Here is a 27,958-nt window from a genome sequence, read left to right as displayed (position 1 = left end):
TATTTGAAATGTTTGTTTTCATTTGTATGTGGAAATCTTTTTTAAGTTATTTAGCATTTTCGAATTGTTAGAACTAAAATCTGGAGTCAGCACGAATGAAAATCATTCTTAGGGTGGAAATCACACAACAAAGACAATGTATATTGAGGTGGAAGGGAGATTCAGTGATTTCTTATTTTTTTTGGAGATATGAGTGTTTTTGATAATCGTTTTCGTTAATAAAAACTTTTATAATAATGGATTCAAGCTCGTGCAAAAGAGTTTCCGTGAAGCCTAAAGTGTGCCCCAATCCCCTTTTTCGGAAGTGGCTGACTGAATGGAAAAACGAAGCTAAAGAAAAAGGGTCTGACATGAAATATGTGTATTCTAAGGTTTGATTTTTCATTTGCTGCCTGTAGTTTAAAATGTCCTCCATATTTCTTGATCAATTTTGTCGTAATTTGGCCGCTTTCAAGCCTGCGCTTTATAGTATTGCTCATATGTACAATATTTCTCTTCAGGCTTTGGCATCGCTGAATAAATATCCACTGGTGCTGAAATCTGGCAGGGAATGTGCAATATTGCAACATTTTGGCGTTAAGCTTTGTTCCATGCTAGATAAGAAACTTGCTGAACATAATCAGTCTCAAATTAGTGGTATTATTACTCTATTATTTGAATTTTACGTATAGTTATTATTTTTTACGCATGTATCTCACGTTTCGTTTATCATATTTCAGTTACTACGTCGGTAAATAGTGGACTCGAGGCGATCCAAGCAATTATACCAACCTCCAGGAAAGTGATCCGTCCCGCACAGAGGAAAAGAACGCAACCTGAAAGAGAGCTTCGTGAAGAAACAGTGATTTACGAGGCTGGATCATTTCGTGTTCAATTATTTGTGGATTCTGGAGAAACGAACGGGTTTGTTGTGAATAAATTTTACATTTGCATATGTTCTCCGCCTTCCCATGATGAGTGATTGTGCAAATGTTTACATGAATAGTTCCTCAGGTACTAATTATCATTTGCGTTCATTAATCATTACATCTCTTAGTACTTGCGACTAAATTAGTTTCATTACAAAATTGCCATTTTTTTTCATCATCATCAATTGGATCACATTTGATAGATGGGGCTTAAGAGTAGGGACTTGGCTCTTCATGATAGCTTTCGTACTTAGCAGTGGAGGAAGAGTCTCAGTAGTGGTTATCAAACAGAAGAATCCTTGAGGGAACGGTGCAGCATTCATTCATGATTGGCTTGGAGCTCAAGTTGCAGAAGAGGAAGAAGGCAGGGAAATGGAATGTTAGAACAATAGTTAGGTTGCGGAAATCTGGACCTGGAAATAGAGTAAGGGAAAGTGCATGGTCTGTCCAAGTAGTAAGTTAAATAATTCCATGCTGTTAAAGCCATGCCCATAATTTTTTTCAACCAAAGAGGCATTGTCCACTTACAGTTTGTTCCACAAGGTCAAACTGTGAACAGTCAGTTTTACTTAAGAGTCCTTAAATTACGCCAAATCAGAGTGAAGCGTGTCAGGAAGGAGATCGTTGACACTTGGCATCTTCACCACGTCTACATGCCATCGCATATGGCCTCCACTGTTATGGAGTTTCTAGTGAAACGTGGTGTGGAAACAACACCCCAGCCACCCGTAAAGTCCCGAATTGGCACCTCCAGACTTGTTATTGTTTCCAAAGATCAAGAGAGTACTCAAAGGCCACCATTTTGGGTCTTTAGAAGCCGTCAAGGATGCGAGGGCGAGGTGTGTGAAAGTCGACACCTTCCAGGGTGTGTTCCACGACTGGGAAAAATACTGGCGCTGGTGTTCCGACTCGGAAGGGGCCTATTTTGAAGAATTTTAGTCTCTTTTATCAATATCATCAATAAATATTTTCTCCTGAGCTTATTCAACTTACTTCTTGGACAGACCCTGTAGACGTGATTGGGTTGGGATAGGCCTGATGGAAAGGTATTGAAGACTGAGCAGTGTTCACTATAGGGTAATTTTTAGCAGAAGTGATGAAAATCAACACACAGGAGGGGATTTCTCTCCACATTCTGATTGCTCTCCTCAATATATTGACTTTAACAATGGCTTTACTGCCTCCAGTGTTCCTATTGTCATCTTCAGGTCAAAGGTGTTGTTTCAGCCACTTCTATGTATGTACTCTATTTTCTCTACCTCACTTCTTGATTCATATTTTTACAAGGCTTTTCCATCTTGATTTCTTCTCGTGTGAGTCAGTGATTGTAGTGTTTCTCTTTCCTTGTTACTTTTATCCCCTTGAAAAATATAATCATGAGCAGGTTTATTCCTAGAGTGCACTTCAATGACGTTTGGAATGTTTGGATTTGGATTATTTTTCTCTGTGGCCCTCTTGTGCTTTTATTGACACCAGTGGTAAGCTGAAGTGAAGCCTATTGGCTTTATTAAAATTACCCTTGTAAGGATATGCATAAAATAATTACGCTATAACTACTATGTTATGCTAGCTACTTTAAATCAGTTGGCCGTCAGCGAAATTTTCATCAATCTTGAATCAAACTATTTATTTCTCAACCTTCCCTTACCCTCTTTGGGTCTTTCATAAAGACTCAGAAACATGTAAGAGAATACCCTCTCAGCACTCAAGAATCACATTGAGTCAGATTTAGTATATGCCGGCAGATGGGAAGTTGCGCAGGTGACATCTGGTCATAGGGGAGGCTACCTCCAAAATACTTTACGTCCTGTGGTGATGGACATTAAGAAAGACACATCTGAAGGTTTGTTTTTGCTTATTTGAATAGTAAGTACTAATGTTTATTTTCAGGTTTAAGCTAAGGGGTGGGCCATTGAAAGGATCTCATAAGGATGTTTTACTAAACCAACTAACGACTGCTGGAGTGCCATTTGAAGTTCGAAAACTCAGTGTTGGAGATTTTGCGTGGGGATGTATTCCTGATTCTTTAGTCCTTGGGAGTACTGCTTCTGCAAAAATGGATGAGAAAATACTTATGCTTCCATACATTGTTGAAAGAAAGAGGGTTGATGACCTCGGTAGCAGCATTCGGGATGGAAGGTTTCATGAGCAAAAGGTATGTTTTTGGGTATCTCAAAATCTATTATGTTATCTAAGATGCCAATTTTACCATAATGGTAAGGTTTGCATCCACATATAGCGTAAAAAGTAACCCAAGAGCAAATGCGTTTAATATTATGTTCTTTATATTATTTGTGTTTTAGCTACTCCAGTTTATTACAAATTATGACAATGAAATATATTTTGGTCTTGGCTGATTTTTCTCCTGTGGAATTTTTGCACCACTAGTGTAATGTGATTTTTTGTGTTAAGGTATTTGGCTACTCTCTGTTCATTGTATCTTTGCGGTAGAGCTGGTGTGACTGAAGCAAGTGGGGGTGAGGGGAGGGAAAGTTTCTCAACACGTGACTTTCCCTTTGCCAATCGCCAAACAGCAGGCGTGGCCTCAGTCAGTCGCTCTCAGACCTCCGTCGAGTTAACATCGTAAATCTGCTCACAGAGCAGTGTTGCCAAACCTCACTTGTTCTCCTTGTTTATATCTACGTCCTATGTCTTTAAGCACACCTTCCACCAATGGTGCCTTATTCAGCATGGTAGCTGACAATGTCATGGCCTATTTTGAAGGGATTATCCTCAATACCTACCAAATGAGTAGGTATATTGTCTCGATGCCGAACCCAAAATACCTGTGGCTGCCCATGCCACACGTGTTTTCTGTTACAAACTCGGGTGGTTATGTATAATAGTCAGCATTTGCTCCTCCTTCCTCTCTTAGTACAACCCCTCCCCCATCAGTGAAGTCTGCCAAGAGTGTTTGGGCTCTCACGAATGCTCACCTGGAAACAAAGTGAATAGGTAATAGTTAGACCACAGTTATTTTCTGCAATATGTCTATAATGAAAACCTTATGGTTTGGAGTTTGACTTTTATTTGGTGGACTGTGGTGCATTGCGCTCAAACATGCTGTCTTGTTGCCATCTATTTTTGGCAGCATAAACCACCTTGCCCTCTGGAGCTACCAAGGGAAGAAGTTGATGCCTTGTTATCTCTAGTGATGATGGCAATTTTAATTTTGATATTATATCAAAAGGTGAGTGTGCCATGCATACAGGTGTTACTGGGTCAAATAAAACTAATTACATATAGTACTACCTCTATTCCAAGACATGGGTGGATGTTGTTGACCTTATGGCCTTATTGTTATGGCCCTCTGCCGAGCCAAGCCAAGCAGAATTTTCTTTTATAGCGTTGATCCGAGCTCCCAGCCAATCAGCTGTCTTCTTGGAGTTTCAGTTGCGGTTTCTTATACTATAGTTGGCTTCTTTCTTGAAGTTTCAGACCGGGCATTGCGGGGGTTGGATGGGTAAGGGAATATGGGAAGGGTTGAGGGCACATTTGGGTGTTTTGTGCTTTGGATTGGTAGGAATTATGTAATCCCATAGATTCTTAAGTAGTTATATGGCCCTCTGTTAAAGTGTTCACCAAACAATGTTCAATTGTAAACAAATCCTATTATATTATGACCTTGGCTACCATCAGTGCATGATATTCTCCTGGTTAAAAAGTTCAAAGTTATCAGTTTTTGAACAGTATGTATTTATTGGGTGCTATAAGAAACACACTGGCATAGTTGGAGCTCACTTCAAAGGATTCAGTCATACTTATGTAATGTCTCAATAACTTCTTCACCCCAATTGGAGAATTATCATTGTACCAAAAAATCATATATATGTGGGCTACAGATGGCTCAGGAACATTGAACTTGTAACAACTGATGAAAGATGAAAGTAATGAGTATGATGAAAGTAATGAGTATGATGAAAGTAAATTTTACCCTGAAAGTAATAGGGAAATTGCATACTTTTTATAAACAGTATGCTGATATACTACAGTAAACACTTAGTACCGCAATATACTTTTTTCCGCTTAAAATTCAGTTTTTACCCTAGAAAATGACTCCCAAAAGTCTCCCGAGTTTCGCGGGCTAAAAAATACCGCCCCCACTAATCTTTGGCCGTGACGTCATAGTTCAGTACGAGTCCAAGATCCAAGCCCACCCAGATAGCACAACCATTTGTATACAAATGGTAAATCTTCTGTAACCTTACAAATTGTACCGATTTTTGTAATACAACTGTATTACAGTTGTATTCAAACGTTTTGTATACAGATGATTTGTAATACAGTTGTAATACAAAGGCAAAATACAAGGGAATTTGTAATACGATTGTAATAGAGGACATTTGACACTGTATTACAATTGTAATACGATTGTAATAGAGGACATTTGACACTGTATTACAATTGTAATACAAATGTATTACCACAAATGTGCTGTCTGGGCAGTAACTGCAGGTTTGGAAGAGCCACGTTGCGTTTAAAGGAGAACATGGCTGAAATAAGGAAAAATTACAAGTGGTGCATTGTTCCTCTGTGCAATAACACCCTAGAAAAAATTTTCGTCTGCATTCCCACGGAGGAAATTAGAAGAAAAGCCTCGATGCATGCCGTCTGTCGGGATAAGCGTTACGGAAAAATAAGAGTATAATAATCGGAATGATAAACCCGTGCGCTATGTGAGCGAAGATAACTTTAATATAAATAATATTTCCATATTTCATTGACTGAATAACTTGAAACTGAGATTTTTCGATAATTCGGCCGCCGTAGAATAAAAACTCAACTTCACAACAAAAATCGAGATAGGTGTTTCTCGATGGTTAAGATGGACTCAAATTATTTATGGCACTTGTTCAATTTCAGTTACGGAAGGACATAGAAAATTCCATGATGTTTAAAATCAAGGGAGGAAATATGAAAATATAGAGCAACGTTGATCCTTATGCATTCGAGTGCCAGCCAAGAAGACAGCGTTTTCTTCTACTGTCGGCGTCAAAATGATGTGCCGCTGTACTTGGCAAATTTATATCCTGGCTTCACTACATGCTATAATAATGAACTATACGTCATTTTAAAGGAAATTTTATCCTAAATTCTGATTTATTTTTTTACAAAAAAATTGAAAAATGTAGACACGGTCAGTGCAATAAATGACTCCGCGCACCGAAAAATTAGCCGTTTTGTCAACTTCATGAACTTTGCAACTCAACCTAAGGAAAACTACTACGTTTACAGCATTCATCTTCCACATTAATTTACACTCATCAGTGCGGATTAATAAAATGGCTTTTGGGTATTTTTCGAACTTATATTTTGTTATAAATTAATGAAAATATTTAAACATTATCTTGTCCCACGGTTTACCCCGAAAGATAAAGGAAGTTGTAGATGGAAAAAGAATGGAATCCAGAGGAGGTCACAAAAAATGAATCGCAGCATTCTTTGATTTTATTCTACGCCGTTGCTTGCTTTTCAAAAAAAAAGTTGAGTCACAAGAGGAATGTTCCGGAACCTTTGATTTGGAAACTATGGAGATAAGAATGGACATGTGTGGATCAGCAATTTCCATTTAGTTGGTTGTCAGGATAAACCAAGGATCCATTTAAAGGTTGTCAGGCCATCGTATAAAGATAGGACTGATGTGCACCACAGGGGAAATGGTGTGTTTGAGGGAAAGTCAAACCCAAAGTTGCCCAAAGAATGCGCAGTTTTATGCTGCTCTTTCCCCAGTTAAAACCAAATAGAAATTGGATTGGGATGATATTTTCACCACGGGTTCCAGTGATAGTGAGAGTGCAGGTGATCACGGTCATCGTCGAAAGTCATCCCTCTAGGATTTCCGATACGGAATTTTTAAGTGACAACCGATCGCAATGACGATGAGCTCGCCTTTAGAGTAGGTTTCAGATATATCGTGAGAAAAGCTCCCAAAATGTATTAAAGACTCTGTTTGGAAAACATGCACATTTTAATGCTAATTTAGGAAGTATTTCATTTCAAAAGTAACTTATTAACACCTGAAGACGTTGTGTTTATTATATTGATCGAAGTGCGATTGACCGATTCTTTCTGCAGAATAGGAAGTGGCTTTGGGGGTTTTAGTCACAAGATGGTAGATTGTGTTGGAAGTTCGTCTATATTATCGCTACTTAATTGAAACATTGATAGTCTGGCTTCCTCAGAGCTTCCTGTCGCCCTCCAGGCAAGGTATTTTTAAGTTGAAAGTATCATCGACAGCGTCGAGGTGGAAATAAGTTCACCATAAGACTCTACCGGACTGCCAAAAGAATACACATTTCACATGAGTATACGCTTTCGCCAATATTATACGCAAGTCTCACTTTGTTATGAACTATAAAACATTACAGATGCACATCAGCTACCTTTCCATTTCTCGGCATCGACTTTCCGAGCCGACGAAGTCTACAGTTTCACTAAAATACCCTGTTATCATGATGGAATCAGTAACAGGAAGCTTGCTAGGATCAGCGTAAGAATAACCATATGCCTTCATCTTTACGCAATCTATCGCTTTCGATGGAGGAGAAATAGATCAAATAATAGCCCTGAAGTCACAATGAACAACTCCGATAAGTCTGCACTTCAATAAATGAATCATAACCACGCCGTCGCATGTATTCAATTATGCAACCTATACTATGGCCGTGCCGCCGTGCCTCGTACTGAACTATGACGTCACTTTTCTACCAGCCAATCATCGGGCGTTTTCGCTTCTCACTTGAATTTGAATAAAATAATAAAAATAATTAAAAAAAATAAAAAAACTTTCACCGAGGTATGCAAACATATATTTTTATATAATTTTAGGGCTATTGATTATATCTGAAATATATGCAAGTTCCCTATTATGCATTGCATTTTCTTTCAGAGTAAAAATTATTTTGACTATTAACAAGGAAAACTGATACTTTTTTGCTTATATCATTTATATTTTGATGAATATATGGCTATAATTATGGTAACTTATATCAGTATTCATTCTCTGATGTAAAGTAATCCATTAGGTAACATATTTATGAAAAGTAACACTGTTTTATAAGTGTACTGTCATTCACCCAAAAATTTTATAATTACATATATGTATGTAACGTGAAAAGAAAAAGTAACATTCTCCAATGAATGAAAACAATCAAATCTCTTCCTTTGAAATTTTGATTGAATCTCATCTTAGGGTGCGATTCATAGACGGCACTTTAGGCTAAAGTATACTTTAGCCGGGCTAAAGTCTGCTTTTTCCGTTTCATAAACGCCACTTTAGAGGGAAAATGGCTGAATCGTCACTTTACCGTAAAGTGCCCAACCGTAGCTCACTTTAGGGCTAAAGTGTCCTTTACGGATGAATAAATATGGCTGCACCGGCTGTTATTGAAGTTGAAATATGAAGATATTTGGGTTACGGAAATGAATATGCACTAATTTTTTGGTGAGAACACAGCAGCAAACTGGCGCGTTTCTAGAAATAACCATACAAGTAATATATGTCTTTTCCCTGAATATATATCGAGTCGGTATTGATGGAGATGACCCCATTCTTATATTTTGAAGTTTAACTCTATCGGTCGTGTGATAATTACAACACAGTAATTGGTTGAACAGGTTGGCATAATTTATGTTGATTTTATATACAAGTTAATTGTTATTTTCTTAGGTTATTTATACGTTCATATTCTAGAATTTTCCTTAAAGATACTTGAATATGATAGCAAAATTCTGTTTACATTGGCGTCAATAGCCTTCGTAAACAAAGACTTGATTTTCATATCGTTTGGCCAGCCAAATACTAGTTTCTACACCTTGCATTTTAAGCGTTTTCATTCAATATTTGCTTAATGTACTCTTTCCGTATGCCTTCATATCACGCTTAACATGTTTCTGTGATTGTGAAACTAGAGTCGAGTTTCTGTTTCGTTTTTCGACTATACATTTGCATGTTTACAATGATGATATAAGATCTCGTCATGAAAGGCAGCAATAAAAAGTAAAACGTACTTTCCTTCATAGCCATATTATCAGCAGCAAAGCAATGTTTTCTCGAGGATGTAGGATTGTTATGAAATGTTATTTACGCAGCATCACAGACATTTTTTACTGCAAAATTCGTGAATGGATACTCGGGTTAGGTATTCACATATGTCGAGGCATCAAAGTAGACAAAGAGATATTTATTGATATAAGTCCATTCTCACATTCAACATGTTTCATTGCGTGGCCATTCATTCATTGGTTTTGATGATATAGATATTCTTGACTGTACATTCTCGTCCATTTCTCTAGAATATATAACCCCTTAGGTCAACATTCCAAGAATTAAAATATTGGTAAGCACAAAAGAATTCAACAAACACCCATACCTCATTCAAAATATGCGTCCAACTGAGACAACCACTGATCGGTAAATCTTCAAATTAATTGGCAGTTTCAATTTAACGCGAGAGAATTTCACTATTTCACCCACCTTCAATGAACGTACACCATCAAACTTCGACTAACATGTAGTCCAAACAACCGTATGCAGTTAATCATAGAAAATGATCATAAAACGACGTGAAAATATCAGCATTTGAATATTTACTTCGCTGAGAACATCGCAGGACATTACCAATGCACGAAGCTAATTAAAAGTGATCTTTTATTCAGCCAACTCAGTCATTAACGTACAAAAAAACTAGTGGGGAAAAGCTTTCAATGACGCAGTATTCATTTACATTTGCACATAATATGAGAAAATACAGCTTAATAAGTCTTAGCAAAATACAACACGAAAACCCAGTCGCCAGAAACATGTAAACAAGTACGCATTTAATATCGTGTGTCATCTTTTTATTCACTTTTTCGCAGCGTTCATTGCCAACACTCAAAAATTTCAATGCATGATCGAGACTTTAGGAGCTAAAGTTCCACTTTATAAAGTGAGATCCTTGGAACGACTCTGAAACGAACTTTAGCTAAAGTCTCACTTTACCGTAAAGAGAGACTTTGTAAAGTGAGCAATTTCAGTGTCGTCTATGAATCGCACCCTTAGTTCTATGTTGAGTCAGAAACACCATTTAGTTAAAAAACTTTAGTATAACTAGGGTATTCTAATAAAAATAGTAGTGATGGGTCGGTTCGATTCCTCGATTCTTCGATTCCTCGATTCTCAGCCAAGAACCGGAATCGAAAACGAGTACTTGCCAAGGCGAAAAATCGATTCCGATTCCAGTAGTACTTCAAACAACAAAATAAACGACCGCGTTTCCAACAGTCATTTGAATTTTCGCGCCACGTAATCGTAATAACAAAACACATATCTTCTTGGGATGTGCGAGTACTCAAAAATTCAGGTCGATCGAGTAGTTAGTACTCGACTCGAGCGTTTCGAGTCGCATTACGAATGTCGAGTCGAGTAGTTAAGGATGCCTTGTTTCCACTACGAAGGGTCTACAGCGGTTAGGGGATGATGGGTAACCTGACCAGCGTTCCAACGGGAAGTTTGTCCGAATACCCTGCCGGGAACAGAAGTTTGGGGGAGGTAAATAGTTGAGTAACGAAATAGCGTGTGATGAAAATGTAGGTTCAAGTAGCTAGATTGTTGCATTTGATCAACATTTATTTAATGCTGTGGCGAAATTGGATCCGCCTCCGGAACAAATGGAAGAAGAAATGCGACGGAGGAGGAACCTGAGGGCCTATATTATAAATAGGTTACGAAGAAAACCCCGGCATTACATTAGAAGAAGTTGACGGTTTGTTAGCAGTCAGGGGTTTTGGGATGGAGATGTTCCCAAATGACCCGATGCTTTTCAAAAAACATATCGTATTCAGCGGGATACATTTCAAATGCTGTGCAATAGAATAAGGACTAGCATCGTTAAAATAAGTACGCGCACGCGAGAAGCTATTCTCGTCCCTAAAGGATAGCGATTGCACTGTACTACCTCAAGTTTGGGTCAGATCTTGCAGTGGTGGAGGTATTCTGCGATGTCAACATAGGCCGCTTTTATACCCGAGCAGCTAAGTCTGCCCACACCTGTTTGTGGCCTTTAAATGTACCCCGAAACCTCCGTTGGATATTTTCCTCTTCATAAATCGAGAGCAAGATCTCCGTCTCGTCGTCTAAAAAATTCTTTCTCTCAGGATTGGCCATCCCCGCTCTTATTAAAAAAAATGTGTACTCGCAACGTTTTTCCTGCCTTCAATAATTGCCTGATCTCGTGGTTGTTAGACGAAATACGTTCGTCAATTGCTCACTAGATCAGGAAACTAGCGTTCCCACTACGATTTCTAACCCGCGTTACCTGCTAACCCGCGTCAGCCAACCCGGGTTACAATTCTGACCGGGGTTGGCGCTAACTGCCGTTTCCACAACGATATGTAACCCGGGTCAGCGCTAACCCGCGTAAGAAGGGCGTAGTGGAAACAAGGCATTACAGTGCTTTCGAGGCTAGTAAGTCCAGCAATCTGCCGACAGGAAGCGCTATCATGAAACTCATGTAATAATGCAGTTTTTAAAGCCGATAAGTCATTCTAATGCCTTGGCCTGGTAGTTTCAGCTTGCCGAATACACTATAGTTGTCGACGTGGGCGCCGAATACCTTTACGCCAGCCGCGGCGGCCGATCGTCTTCCTACCCGGAGCACACTGGTCTGAAATCGGAAAAAGCTGGAATAAAGTCCAAAATGACCTTTTTGGGGATAGAGACTTGAAACTCAGCATAAATACTCATACATCATTACCAAATATTGCTTTATATGCCATTTCATATAAATACGAACCTTTAGTGAGATACAGAGGCCCAAGCATGACCAATTTTTCAATGCCACGCGAGATATCGTTTTTCCTCAAAAAATCTTTGAATTTATCCAAGTGGTTTTGCGTTGGTGTGAGTTTTATGGAATATAAAACGCAATATTCCTTTGATCTGGTGCTTTGCCTATACTTTCAATGACTTTCGAAGATTTTGGCTCTCATCTGTCGGGTTTTACAACGCAAAATGGCCGACCCGTTTTTCACGTGAAATTTGACATAAAGTAGACATTATCTTTCGTTTACGAAAAATATAACTCGGAAAATTTGTACCACAATATAAAGTAGAGATTTATAAAGAGTACTAATAAGAAATCTTGAAAAAAAAGTTTGCGACGAAGGAAATAAGAGCGATTTTTCAATCGCGCGTCAAGGCTGAGCTACACGTTGCGGAACTTTAAGGCTCGGTAACTGAGGCCGATTTTTCAAGTTTTTTAAAACATTAGTCTTGAAAATCGTCATTTAAAGCATAGATAATCGTCTTTATAGACTTAAAACACTAAACTGAGGATGTTAAAAAGGATTATATATAGATCGACTTGACCATTTAGCGCATTACTCGAGTGAAAATACTAAGGATTGGGTATTTTTTGGAACCATCCCACGCATAAGAAATATGCCTCGGGTATTGAAGTAAAGTGAAGAGATTAAGTCAGCATGCTTAAGAGAGAGAAAAAAGAACTATTTCCGTGAAAGGCAACAACCGATACCCTTTTTCCTTTTCCACCTTCGCCGAGGTGAGCCGCGCGGTAGGGGGAGTTTTCACACCACAAGGCTCTTTTAGCCTTTTTTATTACTGCGACCGTCCGATGTGATATTCATTTGTAGCGTTTAGTTTCTTTATTGAACTTAAAAAAAGCAAGAGATTTTAAGGTTGATTAAATGACGTGAGAAGTATAGCATTTTTTTTGGCTCTACAAAACTAAAGTTTAGTTCTATAGTTGTTCGCTTCGACCACTTGAATTCCATGAAGATTCAAGATCCAAAAAATCGTTGATATAATTTTTAATAAAAATTCCAAAGTCTCCGAAATCTTGCAATTTTGGTGGGAAAGTACTTGCCCAATAACACACATGTGTAGCAAAAGGCAATTTTCAGGCAGGCAGTAATACTGTAACATGGAGACGTCAAAACCTGCTGGCTGAGCATGTAGAATAATTGGTTTTTCTGCTTGAGAATTTGAAAGGGCCAAATATTACATGATTCATATACGTACCCAGTCAACACAACAATTATGGCCACAGTGTGGCCATACTGTGGCCACACTGTGGCAAGGCATTGTGGCCATAGTGGGTTGCCATTATGGCGCCATAATGGTTTTGACCCCCGGCCACACTGTGGCCACAGTGTGGCTAGCCATAATGTGGCTTTAGTGTGGATAGCCACACTATGGCCACATTTTGGCTAGCCACAATGCTCCACCACTAATATATTAATATTTATACATATAATAATTCCTTTTTAATAGTATTATTATGCCTCCTTCAATCCTAGCTATGCCCATCAATGTAAAAATAATGATTTTTTGGAAAATTAGATGCGAACCAAAAATTTTAATTTGCCATCAATTTAAATAATAAATACGATAAAATGCCCTCTGGTTGGCACCCCATACCCCAAGTAGCACTTTGCGATATAGAGTATCAGAAAGGTAAATGCAAATAAAAGTTCCTACTCAGTAAATGATGTTTGTAAGTACTTTATTATTGCAGTAAATTAACCATGAATAACATAATATAACCATTAATGATCGCCTAGGTTAGCCACTAAAAAAACATAACAACATTGCAGATAGAATAGAATAGATATTTATTATGCTCTGGGAAAAAACCCTTGGAGCAAAAAACACAATTTACAAAAAATGGCTCATCAAAGCAAAAGTTCATGAAAAATGACAAGTAAAGTTGTTTGATACGCATCTATAAAAAAAAGAAATAACACGTAACAAGGATTGAAATTTGACATCATAGGCAGACGGAATATTGGGCAATAGTACATAATACATAATAATGATACATAATAGGCTGTATTTTCGTGGGAGTTTATTTTAGCTCTCCACTGAGTAAATCCATGTACAATTTAATTTTAAAAGCATGGATGGAGCCCCTCTGTCTAAGATCCTCAGGGAGAGAATTCCAGAATTTTGATCCCGTTATCAGAAATGATTTCTGGTAGATATTAGTACGTGGAGTAGGATAACATAAATAGTATTACAATAGAACAGATAAGCTAGTATTACAATATTGCCTTGGATTTGAGACAATAACATGTTACACATCCACCTCAAGTTATTTTAGCTAGGCTTATGGACCAATCTGTAACAGGTAAAATCACATATTTAGTCATTACAACATTTACGGTAGTCTATCTAATCCTCTCCACATTTCAACATCACAGTACTCACGGAAAGACGCTGAAATAGATTAAATCAATAAATAATGTGGAAGCCTTTTCTCTTGAAATAAATACATATTATTATTTCTTTAACACACTTTCTTCATATCAATGAAATCAGCCAACTCTCATTTTGATAACTCATCAACAAGTCTGCATCTATAGCAACCGTAAACAAACTTTATCATCTGTGGCAGTTGTGGCTTTCCAAAGTGTGGCCATAGTTGCATATGTGTATGGCAAGCCACACTATGGCTTGCCGCATGACAACCACAGTCTGGCCATAGTATGGCAAGCTGTGGCTAGCCATAGCCATAGTTGCCACAGGTAAACCACAGTTCGGCCATACTGTGGCCATAATTGTTGTGTTGACTGGGTAGTATGTAATCTTTATTACAGCTATGAAAATTTCTGTACTCAGGTATGTTCTGTTTTGAAATTAAGCTATTAAATTTTAATTACATAGTGATTATTTGAAAGATGCTTTTGTCAACTGACTCTTTCACAGAGTAATATTTTTATGCCCGTATGACACTTGCCAATTTATTGGCCAATATATCGGCGCGCAATATTGGTTAAAATATTGGGCTTTAGGCATCGTATGACACGTACCAATATTCACACCAATATTGGCCGTTATAGTGTTCTAATACCCCACTAGAGAACGCCACATAACACAAAATGACGAAAGAGCATCTCAAGACGCAGATTGATTGCCAATGAGCTACAGAATGGGAGATGGCATAATAATTGTAAATTTAATAACTATTTCGAGGGGCTGCAAGGATATTTTCGAATTGCTCGAAATTTCATTCGGGTGAGTTCCTTGAATGATGAGAGATAGGAAATATTGTGATCTCATAGGTGAGCTAAGATAACGTAGCGGCTCGTTTTGGCTGGAATATGTTCATCGAATAAACAGAGATTGTGTCATCAATTGGGACTTTCACCCGAAACTTTAGCGCTCAAATCATGAAAAATAGTTTAATAATTGTAATTTAAACAAAATATAGACGCAATCGAGGAGAATCACGACGTTTTTATTCATTAAATATCCGAAATGTTATTTCCGAATTACCCACTTTAGACAGTTGATGTTTGTGAATTTATGTTCTCTCAAAGTACATATTAATTATTTGAGCTATTCCATGGATTGCTATGCTTCTAAAGTTTTTATATATGATATTAAAGTTCCGAGGTGAAATGTTTTGCAAAGAGCTTCTAGATTTGGCCACTAGGAGTCGACAAGACTGAGTTCTGATTGGAGATTGGCCTCGAGAAAATAGAACCCGTTCTAAAATCTAGATTGGCCAAGAAATTGTGCCCAATATTGTGAAACGGAGATTGGGCTAGAAATTGGTGTGTGTCAGTGGGTCCACAATCCAATATCCAATGGATTGGCCAATAAATTGGGAAGTGTCATACGGGCTTTAGAAGTGGTTTTCTTGTTGCCTGGAATTAAGTGATATTTTTCTTGGAGCCTATGGCATCAGAATCGATGGAATCGGTATCGGTAGAACCGGAATCGAAATGTCAGAATCGGAATCGGGATCGGAATCGATAAAATTTTGGAATCGACCCATCACTAAAAAATAGTCGCGGAAATGTGACAGGAAAAGTTTTATTCATTTCAGAAGACCTGCCCATACTAACCTGAAAGCAAAAGTTAGGTTTATCTTATGAAAGTATGCTTTTTTGTGGGCACTTCAAGTGTAGCACTCCATCTGTTGAATTGGCAGTTAAGTCGTGGTCCCCTTGGCACATTTGGTTTAGAGCAAGCTAATGCCAGTGGTGGGTTTTTCTCTACCCTTCCTTCCCTCTGTGTGCAAATAACGTAAGCTGTCGGTCACATCCTCTAAATACCTACCCCCTAGCCTGGCTTTCAAAAATTCAAAGTAAAAATCAAGAAGAGATTGGTCAGTCTCTGAAAAATCATTGCCACTGCTGGGATTAAATCTTGGTCTTACAGGATGAAAAGCCCCAGCCACCTTTTTTCTAATCTAATAGAACTATAATTATTGAAATAAGATCATAAGTTTCCTAGTAAACAAGTTGAAGGAATTCTTCTTAGATTCTCCATCATTTGAAATTCTCCATGTCCAATGTTTCAATGCTCAACAATGAGCATAAATCATCAGCTCGACACTCAGACCCTGTCCTGAGGACAATGCCCGAGTTGAGCATTGAAATGTCGGCCCTGGAGAATCTCAACTGGTGGAGAACCCATGAGGAATTCCTTCACGTATAATAATTATTAAAATAACTACATACATATTACTATTTAAATGAAATCCCAACTGATACACAGTGGCGGCTCGTGAGTCAAATGCTGGGAGGGGCACACTCCACCGGGGGGTTTAAATTTTTTAATATTTTGTGTATTTATTGAGTTTTTATAGCTATCTAGAGACCATTATGACTCACTAATACACAAAACAATCACTAACATTAAAACACGAACAATTGCTTACTCTATTAACTCAACTACAACTAGCCCTATTTAGATTTAAAAAATTTACACATAATAAGTCGACTAATCACCTAAACATGGTATTCTGCAACACCAAAACTATAGGGCTGCCGGCCGGCACATCGATGTCAACACAGTAGATACGTCACTCTGCGCATGCTTGGGCGGCATCCCTAGACTTCCATAAGGCACAAGCTTAGACGCGTCATGGTACCAACAGCCCCCACCACTACCACTCTCCATATAACTGCATGGTGATGGATTGGAACTTTCTGGCCAGTGACCCGCGGCTACATATGCGAACTTCTCGCACTATTTTTGCATATTCTTCCTACATTTTCGATGCACGCGATTGAAAAAACACTTTGGTTAATTATATGTATAATTATAATTGAATGGGTATTTAATTTTTTTTACCTTTTTCAAATCTTTGGGAGGGGCGACGTCCGAGAGTCCTTATGGGCAAGCCGCCACTGCTGATACATCTATTGAAAATTTAACCATTGATTTAATGAAGTTCTATGTAATATTGAAATTCTACAGTATTTTTTGCTCATAAATGTTTTTTACGGGATAGGTTGTCTATTCCATCAGAACTTCCCAGTTTCATCATAGCCTATAACAATGGACTTGCTTAACTTTGTTAATCATACGAGAGGACCATTGATTTCTCAAAGCTAATTAAATGTGTTTCTGGATTCAATACAGTTTCGGTTGAAAAAGAGTGGAATGTGGCAGAAGATATATTTGATAGAGGGGATCTCTGAGAAGCTGGGAGTAGCAGACAAGGATAGTTCCCGTGGCCTCCATCTACCCATATCAACTTTGCAGCAGGCTTCTGCAAACACTGAAGTTGTCGACAGATTTATTGTCAAAGACACTAAGGGATTGAAAGAAACAGCCCAATACTTGGCCATGATGACCAATTCGCTGACAATGCTCTTTCAGGTACAGTAGCAAGGAATTATAAAACTTGCCTCAAGTTCACAAGATTTTTTGTTCACACACTCTCTCTCTATTTTTGCTTCTAGGGGAAGAAATTAATGCTGTGCAAAAAGGAAGATCTCCCTCAGTTTTCTGTACATGATGATGAGCTGGAACTCATGTCCCTTTCTGAATTTAACAAATCATCAATAAAATGCAAGGTATTTATAAATTATTAGCTTTATAATGTTTTATTAAGTATGTACATATTTTTTGTTATGGGTACAGCAAAACCTGTCTTTATTGGACACTGAACTGGTTGATGAAAGGTCCCTAATATCAGAGGCGCTCATTGAATTGAGGTGAGAGAGGTGTTTGTCTGGGCAGGTTTCATAGTTATGTATTTCTTTGATCATTTCTTGCAACTCCTCCAGCGTTTTACCTCCTTCACAACATCTTGTAGTCTTAGTCAAAAACTGAACCACATTTTGTGGTGGTAGGGGAGCATGCTAGCCTAGTGGGTAGAGCTCATTGCTGCCGATAGGGGGTTCCAGGGTTCAAATCATTTGTGAAACCTTCAGCCACCTTAAATCAAAATCCTCAAAGTGCGAGACACTCTTACTCTCTCAAAGGGCCCTCCTACTCTTAATGTCTGAAATTCACTGTCTGTGGCAGGCTCTACCTTCACCTATCCAAATGAACCTTTTGGTTGAATCACTGTGTGTGATAGTGTGTTAACAGTGGTAAGGAAAATAGTACAACAGTGGCGCCGACTCCATGGGGCCTGAGGGGGCCCGAGCCCCCTCGAATATTCGTTATGGGTGTGAAGAAAAAATGTGTCAGGCTTTCCGATTTTCCCCGTAGTGTCCAGATATCGAGATTTGAGTTATCAGGGTTCTAATGTTGATCATAAGACTCTTCTAAAATGCTTAAAAAACTTAAAACTCACTACTTATAAAATTTCCTGGGGCAAGATCCCCGGTTTGGGCCCCCCCAATATTTTTTGCAAGTCGGCGTCCCTGCAGTACAATGATGCAGATTAGGGTCATTCCCACGGGTATAGCTAGGGAGGTGCAAGTGATGGGTCTGCTCCTCCACCAGGAGACTGATGGCCCTCCTAGAAAATTGGATGTACACCAATAGAGGCAGCAGCACATCATGCAACACTAGCAAACTCTTTTGGCATTATTCAAAAATGTCATCAGAAATTGGGCTTGGTGTAAGCTCTAAGAAGGTTAAATTAGAAGGCAATCCCGGGGTAGGAACACTTCCTCTAGAAGTGGGTGTACCCCTCATACACTGCAGAGGGGGAAGTCCCATGTCCCCCTACCACCCCTCACTCCCAGCCAAATGATCTGACTGTGCCCTTGGTCAATTCACTCTCAGAATTTGATTAAAAAGGTGCCTTTCCCTTCAGTGAAGGAAATAAGCTTCCTTTGCAGTGAATATTCCAATTTATTTTTACACCCAGATGGGTGAGTTTAGAGTTATGTATTTTAAAGTGGTATTGGTTGAGGAATCTAAAACATCATTAATTTGCTCATTATCATCAGTCAGAAAAATTGAGATTAGTCAGTCTCAACTCCACTCAACTCTGCTGTGGTCTAATTTCTCAATTTTTATGTACAGTGAAACCTCTATTTTACACTTTTGAATGGACCACTTACAAAAAGTGCAAAATTGAGGATATTGTAAAATAGAGTATCATTTTCTAAAGGCGGTATTGTTTGGGACCTGATAAAAACTGTGCAAAATCAGGGAAAATGTATAATGGGGGAATGTAAAATCGAGGTTTCACTGTATTTCTTTTCCTCTCTGAATTTGCCTACAAATCTTTTTACTTATAATCTGTGACTCTCTTCTTTTATATCTGTATTTGATTATCTACTATAATGCATCAACTCTAGTGAGAAGTGGCCATTTGTAGTTAGATTTGGGTTGGAAAAATCTCAGGAAAATACTTTGTAGTGTTTGGTGCTGACGTGGGGTAAGAGAGTATTCTCCAAAGAAAAATTAGGCTCGCCTTCCCTATTCACTGCAGATAACTTAAGTCATTCCCACCATCTGTAGACAGTCTATTAACGATTACCCAATATATCCTTTTGATGTCTCTATGTTTTCCTCAAGTTATGTTTGGCACCTACCTACATATCAGAACTGGACTGTCAATTTCCAACTGAAGTCTGACCTGTAATTGTTCAGGTCAAATTGGGATGAGATGTGGAACAATTAGTTCCATATCTGAAACTCATAAGTGCAATGGCAAATTGGGGCTTTTATTCCTCTAAGTTATTGTTTTTAAAATTTATGTATAATTTTCATGTTTATGGCGTAAAAAGATATATGTAATACAAAATAAATGAATATTATGTGCTGAAAAGTGCAATAGGAAATGGCCCTATGCCAGCTGCAAATGTACCAGTTGTTCTTTACCAGGTCCATACATGATTTGTCTCCTTCCTACTTGGCATTCATGGTGGTTATTTTAAGTAGTTTCCAACTCATGTTAGTGGATGAATCTGTCACTGTTAATAATGAAAGACACTTAATTGTTTCTTCCACAAGTTTATAAAAATAATCTGGTGGGTACAGGAATTGTTTAAGACATTATAAATTCAATCAGATTAGAAAACACATCAGAGAAGGCAACCAAAGTGTCTTCAATGGTAGCCAATCATAGTTGACGAACCAAGTGTACTAGAGCAGATGCTCTGAGCAATGACACCTGAGGTAAGGTGATGCTAGAACATAACTTATTTTCTGGATATTCCTTGTATCATTTTAAGATTAGCTTCTGTCAGCTATAAGCGTTAGCTGTAACCCTAAGTAACAAAAGAACGGGAATGAATTTTGTGCCATCTTCATAGAAACACCGTTAGAGTTGAAATGTATTTCAGTACCAGTAAGTACTATAATTTCATTCTTCTTGCAGGATCTGACAGTGAGCCAAATGTTCGTACGTCAACTGCTCCAGATTAGAGGATTATCAGTGGAGAAAGCTCAGGCTATTGTTGATAAATATCCAACTCCCTCTGACTTATGTCGAGCATATAGTGATGAACCAGCGGAAAAGCAAATACGTTTAGCCAACATTCCTTTTGGTCCCAATAGAAGGATGATCGGACCCACACTCAGCAAGGTTTTAAGTGACTTATATAGCAATGAAACTATAAAATAATTGTTCTACGAAGGAATTTTATTGATTTTTAATGCTATATGCATAAATGTTTAATTATGGATTTTTTGTAAAAATGTCAGTCTAGTTGTTTAAGTAGTTGTCACCTATGAATTTAGACTTGTGCTTTAGTATTTATTTATTGCATGAAAGAGTGGATATTCTATACATATAATTGGGTATTAGTATCAGTCCTCAATGTATCCTGAATTCAAGTTACTGTTTTTGGTACACTTCTTATTTTTTCAATTATATACATGTTGATTGATCGTCTAAAAGAGAATTTATAATTGAGTATTTTTATTAATAAACATAATAGCTATATCCTATTTTTTCCTTATACTTTGCCTTCAAAAATTGCCGTCAACTCATTTTATTTGACAGCCTACTTTTGAAACAATTATTCTCCATGATTTCCTCTTTAATTATCATGCGCTATATTTATGTGAAACTTTGTCTTTGACGAGAGACAACAAAAGTGTGCCATATTTCAAACCTGCCTATTACACCGCAGTGAAATTTAAATTATAATTGCATGGGGGGAAATCTTCTGTACCAACTTTCTGGGCATCTGTGAAGACTTAATAAAAGTTTCTCAATTGCCTTGGCAATTTTACTAAGGTTTGTATTGTAGTAAATATTACACCTTGCATATCACAACAGATGGTATGTGAATCTAGGGACTATAGACATATTTAGGCTTCAATTAAGGAATCTACAGCCAGTGGTAAACCTCATACCCTTAGTGAAGCTAATCCTGGGAGTAAATATGTGGAATCAGAAATAGCAGAATATCTTCCCCTTGGCATTGAATGTGAGTTACAAAAAAGATAACTAAACTACAAGTAAGAGATAGTTAGGAAAGCTAGTACTAAAACTTGAATGTTTACTTAAACATTTAAGTTTTTGGCATTGGACTTTTGTGGATAAACATTATGATAATTTAAAATACAATGAATGACTTCCACAAAGAGCATGGTGAGTGGGTAGTGTATTCGTGTGTTTAGTGTGTGTTCAATCTGGTGTGAAACCTTTGGATACTCCCCTCCTCTTGGGGTCCCAGGGAATGGCACTGGTCCCCCTGCCCATGATAAGTGAAATTAGCTCACCTGCACCTCACTTAGTCCCTCAACGCCATCATGGATACATACCCAGTAAGCTTGTATCTAATATGTCTTCTCTTTCGGATATTGTATTTTAAATTAAAAGTAATAACTCTGCTTTTTGAAGATTTTTTTTCTTTCCAATACAATATTCATATCTATTTTATGCCTTCAGTTTTTCTAATGTTTCGATAAAATTTGTTTTAAACCAGGGAGATGACAAATTTGGTCTTAAAAATCAATACCTTTCTTCAATTATTCTATCTTGAAAACTGTTGCCTATTCTGTTTGTGAGACGTCAAGAAGGGTCAGCTACTTTAGCTTCAGATACGATATCTTCCTTATAAGCTTACTGCCTTCTCTGTCTTCTCCTTGTGTGTCATCACCTCGAGTCTCAAGTGTGTTTAGTGCACCTTGTTAGTTCTAAGCGAAGGGGTCATGTGCTTCACTCCGAATTTATTTTTTTTGGGGACAGTAATCAACTAAGATAAGATTCCCTCTAAACAGTCAGCATATACCAGAACCCTGAGATATTTTTTCGTCTCTTGATGGAGTCTCGAAACCTTGCCTTTCAGTCCACTAGAACTATTCATGCTGTGTGGTGTTCTTTTAGGCAGTGTGTTGTAATTCTTGCCAGGTGTACTTCCTGTGTGTGGTTATTTTTATGATTGGGAATCGTACAAAGTAGGATTAGTATTGAAAGGCAAAAAAGAGGCTCAGAAGTCTGTTTGTGTGTTAGGACCTGTTATTGAATTTGTACCTAAACGAAAGAAAATGCCATAACAAGTGGTGTCATCATCACTGGTCAACAATCCTAGGATTGGTTTGACGCAGCTCTCCACTCAGTTCTCCTATCAGCTAATCTTTTCACACCTACGTATTACTTCTCTTTCACATCTCTCTTTACTTGTTCCATATATTTTGTTCGAGGTCTTCCTTTTCCATTCTTGCCCTCCACTTGTCCTTCGAATAAGTGGTGTATGAAGTACATAATTGGATGCCACAGTCTTAAACTAATATGTTTTTCATGGGGAAAACACGTATATAATTTGGCCCCATTATCATTTCGCTTGCTGTTGGTGGAGTTAATATTTTTGAAATATGCAACTCCATGCGATAATTTGGATATGGCCATCACTCTTTAGACTATTTAGTACCAAGATTCACTGAAAGAAATTTTCTAAGGAGAATTCCTGCAGTTTGGAAGAAATCAAAGCCCCAAAAGAGGTATACAGTTTATGCCAAGCATGAGAAAAGAAGAGACAGCGTGTACTGGTGTGAAAAATGTACCGTGGACTTATGATAGGCTTAGATGCGATTCTTAGCTATAACTTAGACTTAGCTTGGATTGCTTCAAATAATGCCACACAAAGCAGAATTACTATGGTAAAGACATTTGAATATTTCCATATTGACGTTTGAAACAACAGAACGTAAGTATAGCTATATGTAAGTACTATCGTTTTCAAAAGTATGTAGACACCCACGAGCCCCACTTAACTGATGTGGTAGGGTCGGTAAAAACTTGGAAGGTTGGCACATGAGGTAGCCTGCATTCCTCACCAGTACGCCAGCAATAGCCGACGAGGATGGACGCGGAGGCGACCGGGCTAGCGAGACAGGAGTCAAAATACAGGCTCAAATGCCCTAGCGGATAGAATGCACTGAGGAAACTCACGTCCACGCACAGGTTGGGCCGTCGGAGTTTTCTTGTGAGCTCCGTGGCGAGGATTCCCTCTCTTCATATTCATATTTGGACTCACCGTGAACACGGAATGTGTATGTGACTCCGTAGATGAGTAGGATTACTTCACGCGCATTTAATGCACAGAAGTTATTGGGGGGGATTCGAATCTGAGCAATTTATTTTGTGAAAGGTCAATTGATGACATCAACATAATAGATATAGTTGTCTCAGGAAAAAAATTAACACCGAATTTTTTAGCGACTAATTTTTTAAAATTAATGACTCAGTCTGCGTCAACACATTTATTTCTAAGCAAGTTTATTGAAAGAGTGGAAATAAGCAGGGGAAGTGGCACAGGTTGTATTTTATCCTTGCTATTGTCAAATTTCCGTTGATAAAAATCTCTACTCATATTATGGAAAATACTCAATAAATAGCCAGATACACTCGTTGATGAAGTCAGAATGATAGCCATAGATCATGATGTTTGGAACTCAAGCGATAACACTGATCAACCAAAAAATATTTTTTTCTGTTCTAGCCATGTTTTTGGGTGATCCCCTTGTATTTTTCGGGCTGATTCCGATTCTGGTTCCAGATGTTTTCTATCATGTTAAGTTTTTAAGGATCGGATTCAACGGGGATTCAAGGGGGTTTAAGTAAAAAAATTGAGAATTAAGGTAATTTGAAAAATGGGTACTTACTCGGAATTTTCTGGCATATTAAGCTTCTGACGAATTCCTTTTCAGTGTCCACCACTAATCTGATAACATGCTTCTGAACTTTTATTGGTGCCGTTTGTGCATCAGTAAAATATTCTGGTGGAAACGGCGCCAAGGTTTGTAGGAAATAAGTCCAGGTGTGAGCCGATGATTTTTAAATACGTAGAGCAGCCCATTTTTTGAGCAATTTTATTACATTGACCACCAGATCGCGATGATATTTAGACATTCTATTTCCTAGAAAACCTACAGCTGCATTTTTGAATGCCTTCCACGCGCTTTTTTGTTGAACTCTAGCAGTCAAAATTACGAATCCTTCAGCGCTTCTTAAAAAAATCTATGGCCCAATAAAAATCCTTCTATTATCTGTTTTTCACTGATTTTGAGAACATTTGTTTCAAGTAAGTAAAACCTGCACCATTTTTGCATGTATCTTTTACACAATTTTGAAAAAGCCCTAATTTAATACTTAGGGGTGACAAAGTAATACTTTTAGGATCGTAAAATAGTTGAAAAGGACATTTTGGAAACCAGGAACGAGTGCTTAGGTTATAGCCAATCTTTTTTCAAGCAATGATTTTTTCTGTCTCTGCTATCCCAATCGCAGAAGAAGCAATAATATTTCGAGTAGTCAAACCGTATGCCAAGTAAAAATGCAGCTACTTTTAATTTTCCACAAATTTTGCGTAGTGAAAAATTTACTGCATATTCGGGTAAGATTCTTTCATGTCAGTTCCATGAGCTAATGCTTTCGAAGGGAGTTCAATTCCATTATGTTAGAAAACAGCCTTTAAGCTGAAGTTAAAGAAATCAATCAACCTAATCATCTGCGTTGTATTCAAAACTAAGAGTAGCCACAACAAAGAGAGCATCATTGCAAAAATGAAGATTGTTTTCATGGGAAAAATGATTTAAATTCGTCATTGAGAAATCTATGCATAGAAATGTTTGTATTTGGATCCAGCAAACTCCAACCCTTCAATTGTGATCTTAAAATCTCATTCTGCTTTTTAAACAAATTTATAATTTGCGCAATAGATCACTTACATCCTATTGCGTCATAGAATGAGGTCTATCAGATATGTTTAGTCCAAAAATTGGGTCTTTCGAGATTTCGAATCCATCATTCTCACATACTTTCTGAATATTCCCTATGATTAAAATTTTGTGTGGTTCCAGCAATAGTAAATTTTTCAAGTGTGGGACTGATTCTAGGTTGTTTGGATCTTTTACTGTTTGTTTTAACTTCGGTATTTTCCTTTAATTAATGTTTCACAAAAATAGTAGTCAGAAATATGATTCTTAACTTCCCGCCGAATTATGAGGACGGAAAAATTCATATGACGTTTTCCATCAGTCCAACCAGTGAGAAGCCTTTCACTCCTGCTACATATCGCAGAAGGCTCCGATCCTGTATCCACGTCTTCCAACAGACAGTTAAAATAAAGTCTGAAACTGTCTCAAAAAGGCAATATTCCTCCTTTTAGCCTTGAAAGTAATTTCACCGCACACGTAACAAAAGTCATCGTAGTAGTTCACGCTCTTTTTAGGCCCATTCGCCCTTTTAAAAATGTCGGCCAAAAAAAGTATGGCTTGTATATTTTTGTCAAATGGTGTTTTGTGATTCTCCACTTGTAGGGAACCAATCATAAAAAAATTCAGGATAATTAAAAATGCTGAGCAACATTGCCTCGGTGATTTGAAATGGAGTGACCCCACGATGAAAGCTAAGACACTTCACAACGATTACAATGTAATAAGCTGATATTTCCTGCGAGCAAATTCTCAAACCGTCTGCTGATGAATATCACACGTCTTTACGCGCCTACAGTCATATACGTATTTGGAGTGGAAGCTGATTATGCATTACATCGAAAAAACGATAGGTTACTGCAAGTTAATTATATATTTTGTTGGGATAGGAGGGCATGCCATGCCATCGTAGGACAATATGTTATGACAGGAAATTATTATTTTTACCAGTTCATGCTATCATGATATATGTAAATGAAATAAATTACTACTTTTGTGAAAATAAAAAAACAAACATTCAGCTGTACTAATGAAACTAGATGTGATGGAAATAAGCTAAGCCCAGATTCCGAATCAGCAAAAAATACGTCTAAGATCATCCAACGACGTCTCCAGGACAAAATCTTTGTTCACCAGTGTGGGAAGTTATGAAATTAAAAGCACCAACGCTTTGCTTCCAATAAGAGTGCGAACTACAAATACCTCCAAGGATTAAGTAGAAGTAAATTAAAACATGAAATCTTTCACCCTAAAAAATGGACGAAGGGGCGGCCTGGAGTGATTGTGTGACCTCGGTTGGGGCCCATGGGGGCTGGGGGATTCGGGGGTCCTCCACCGGAAGATTTTGGGAAATCGCATGCCCAGAAGTGGATTTTGACGCTATCCTGTCTCTTAAAATTTAGATTAACGTAAATAAAAGGTAGCAATTTCGTAAATAAAAATACTAAGCAAAATGAGAATTACATAGGTTAAAAATTAAATAGGTATGATGGTTCCATTATCTATTAAATTGCTATTTATACCTAAAAACCGCACTGAAATCTAAAAATCCTCCTAAATAACTTTCGAATAACCCTTTCAGAAAGCATAAGGTTCTCTTGTATCTTCTACAACCTTTATTTAATTAATATTTATAAAGTTTGTATGCTAATTATGCTGCAAATAAGGCAAATAATAAGAGCTTAGAATTTTATAATTGTTAAAAATAATCTGAGAAGACTGAGGGACTGAGGTCTGAGGACAACAATAAATAATTATAAAAATATGACCGAATCATCCATTTCTTCAACGGAGATTTGACAATGCAAGGATAAAATACAACCTGTGCCACTTCCCCTGCTTATTTCCACTCTTTCAATAAACTTGCTTAGAAATAAATGTGTTGACGCAGACTGAGTCATTAATTTTAAAAAATTAGTCGCTAAAAAAATTCGGTGTTAATTTTTTTCTTGAGTCAACTATATCTATTGTGTGGATGTTATCAATTGACCTTTCACAAAATAAATTGCTCGGATTCGAATCCCCCCCAATAACTTCTGTGCATTAAATGCACGTGAAGTAATCCTACTCATCTACGGAGCCACATACACATTCCGTGTTCACGGTGAGTCCAAATATGAATATGAAGAGAGGGAATCCTCGCCACAGAGCTCACAAGAAAACTCCGACGGCCCAACCTGTGCGTGGAAGTGAGTTTCCTTAGTGCATTCTATCCGCTAGGGCATTTGAGCCTGTATTTTGACTCCTGTCTCGCTAGCCCGGTCGCCCCCGCGTCCGTCCTCGTCGGCTATTGCTGGCGTACTGGTGAGGAATGCAGGCTACCTCATGTGCCAACCTTCCAAGTTTTTACCGACCCTACCACATCAGTTAAGTGGGGCTCGTGGGTGTCTACATACTTTTGAAAACGATAGTACCTATATGAAATGACTTGGTACTAATGGAACTAAGTCAAATAAATGGAGGATGTTAAGTTTTCAAGTAGACGGAATGGGTAATCTTAACAAAAATATCCAATCGGTTACAAAATTTTCAACCCCAAATACTAAGATACATAATCTAATAAAAAAATGCATGGAAATGTTAGAGATCTCACAGCTTAATGGAACAGCAAAATTTAAATCTTTGAAAACTTAAATTTTATTTATTGGTTTAAAGAACGAGATACATAAAACTATAAATATTTATTCAAATTGCTTGAAAAGTTATCACCGAGTATTGAGTATTGCATTATATTACA

The 27,958-nt window shown here is 37.8% G+C and overlaps 1 protein-coding gene and 1 long non-coding RNA gene across 3 annotated transcripts; one reads left to right on the top strand and one right to left on the bottom strand.

Annotated features, from left to right (window-relative positions):
• Window positions 1–2: 2 nt before the first annotated feature.
• LOC124160902 (crossover junction endonuclease MUS81) lies at window positions 3–21,006 on the top strand. 2 transcript variants are annotated; one of them, XM_046537022.1, is made up of 7 exons: window positions 3–371; window positions 501–633; window positions 720–903; window positions 2,799–3,063; window positions 17,287–17,526; window positions 17,610–17,723; window positions 20,435–21,006. In XM_046537022.1, exons 1-7 carry the CDS (start codon window positions 237–239, stop codon window positions 20,678–20,680), a joined length of 1,317 nt encoding a protein of 438 aa, XP_046392978.1. In that variant the 5' UTR covers window positions 3–236; the 3' UTR covers window positions 20,681–21,006. The 2 variants fall into 2 exon arrangements, with proteins under 2 accessions (XP_046392978.1, XP_046392977.1); XM_046537021.1 differs by having other exon boundaries at window positions 501–636.
• Window positions 10,325–11,367, bottom strand: LOC124160903. The gene is made up of 2 exons (XR_006865265.1): window positions 10,847–11,367; window positions 10,325–10,414 (listed from the first exon to the last, which is right to left on the bottom strand). It is a non-coding gene; the product is annotated as an uncharacterized LOC124160903 (long non-coding RNA).
• Window positions 21,007–27,958: the final 6,952 nt, after the last annotated feature.

The sequence above is a fragment of the Ischnura elegans genome, chromosome 6 (genome assembly GCF_921293095.1).
Source record: "Ischnura elegans chromosome 6, ioIscEleg1.1, whole genome shotgun sequence".
NCBI lineage: Eukaryota > Metazoa > Arthropoda > Insecta > Odonata > Coenagrionidae > Ischnura > Ischnura elegans.
This window is presented reverse-complemented; position numbering and strand designations above follow the sequence as displayed.

Excerpts from the sequence above, each read along its gene's own strand:
- LOC124160902 (XM_046537021.1), top strand. The coding sequence starts at position 237 with ATGGATTCAAGCTCGTGCAAAAGAGTTTCCGTGAAGCCTAAAGTGTGC. Across the intron at positions 637-719 it reads TAATCAGTCTCAAATTAGTG|TTACTACGTCGGTAAATAGT; the intron begins GTATTATTACTC and ends ATCATATTTCAG. Across the intron at positions 17,527-17,609 it reads CGCTGACAATGCTCTTTCAG|GGGAAGAAATTAATGCTGTG; the intron begins GTACAGTAGCAA and ends TTTTGCTTCTAG.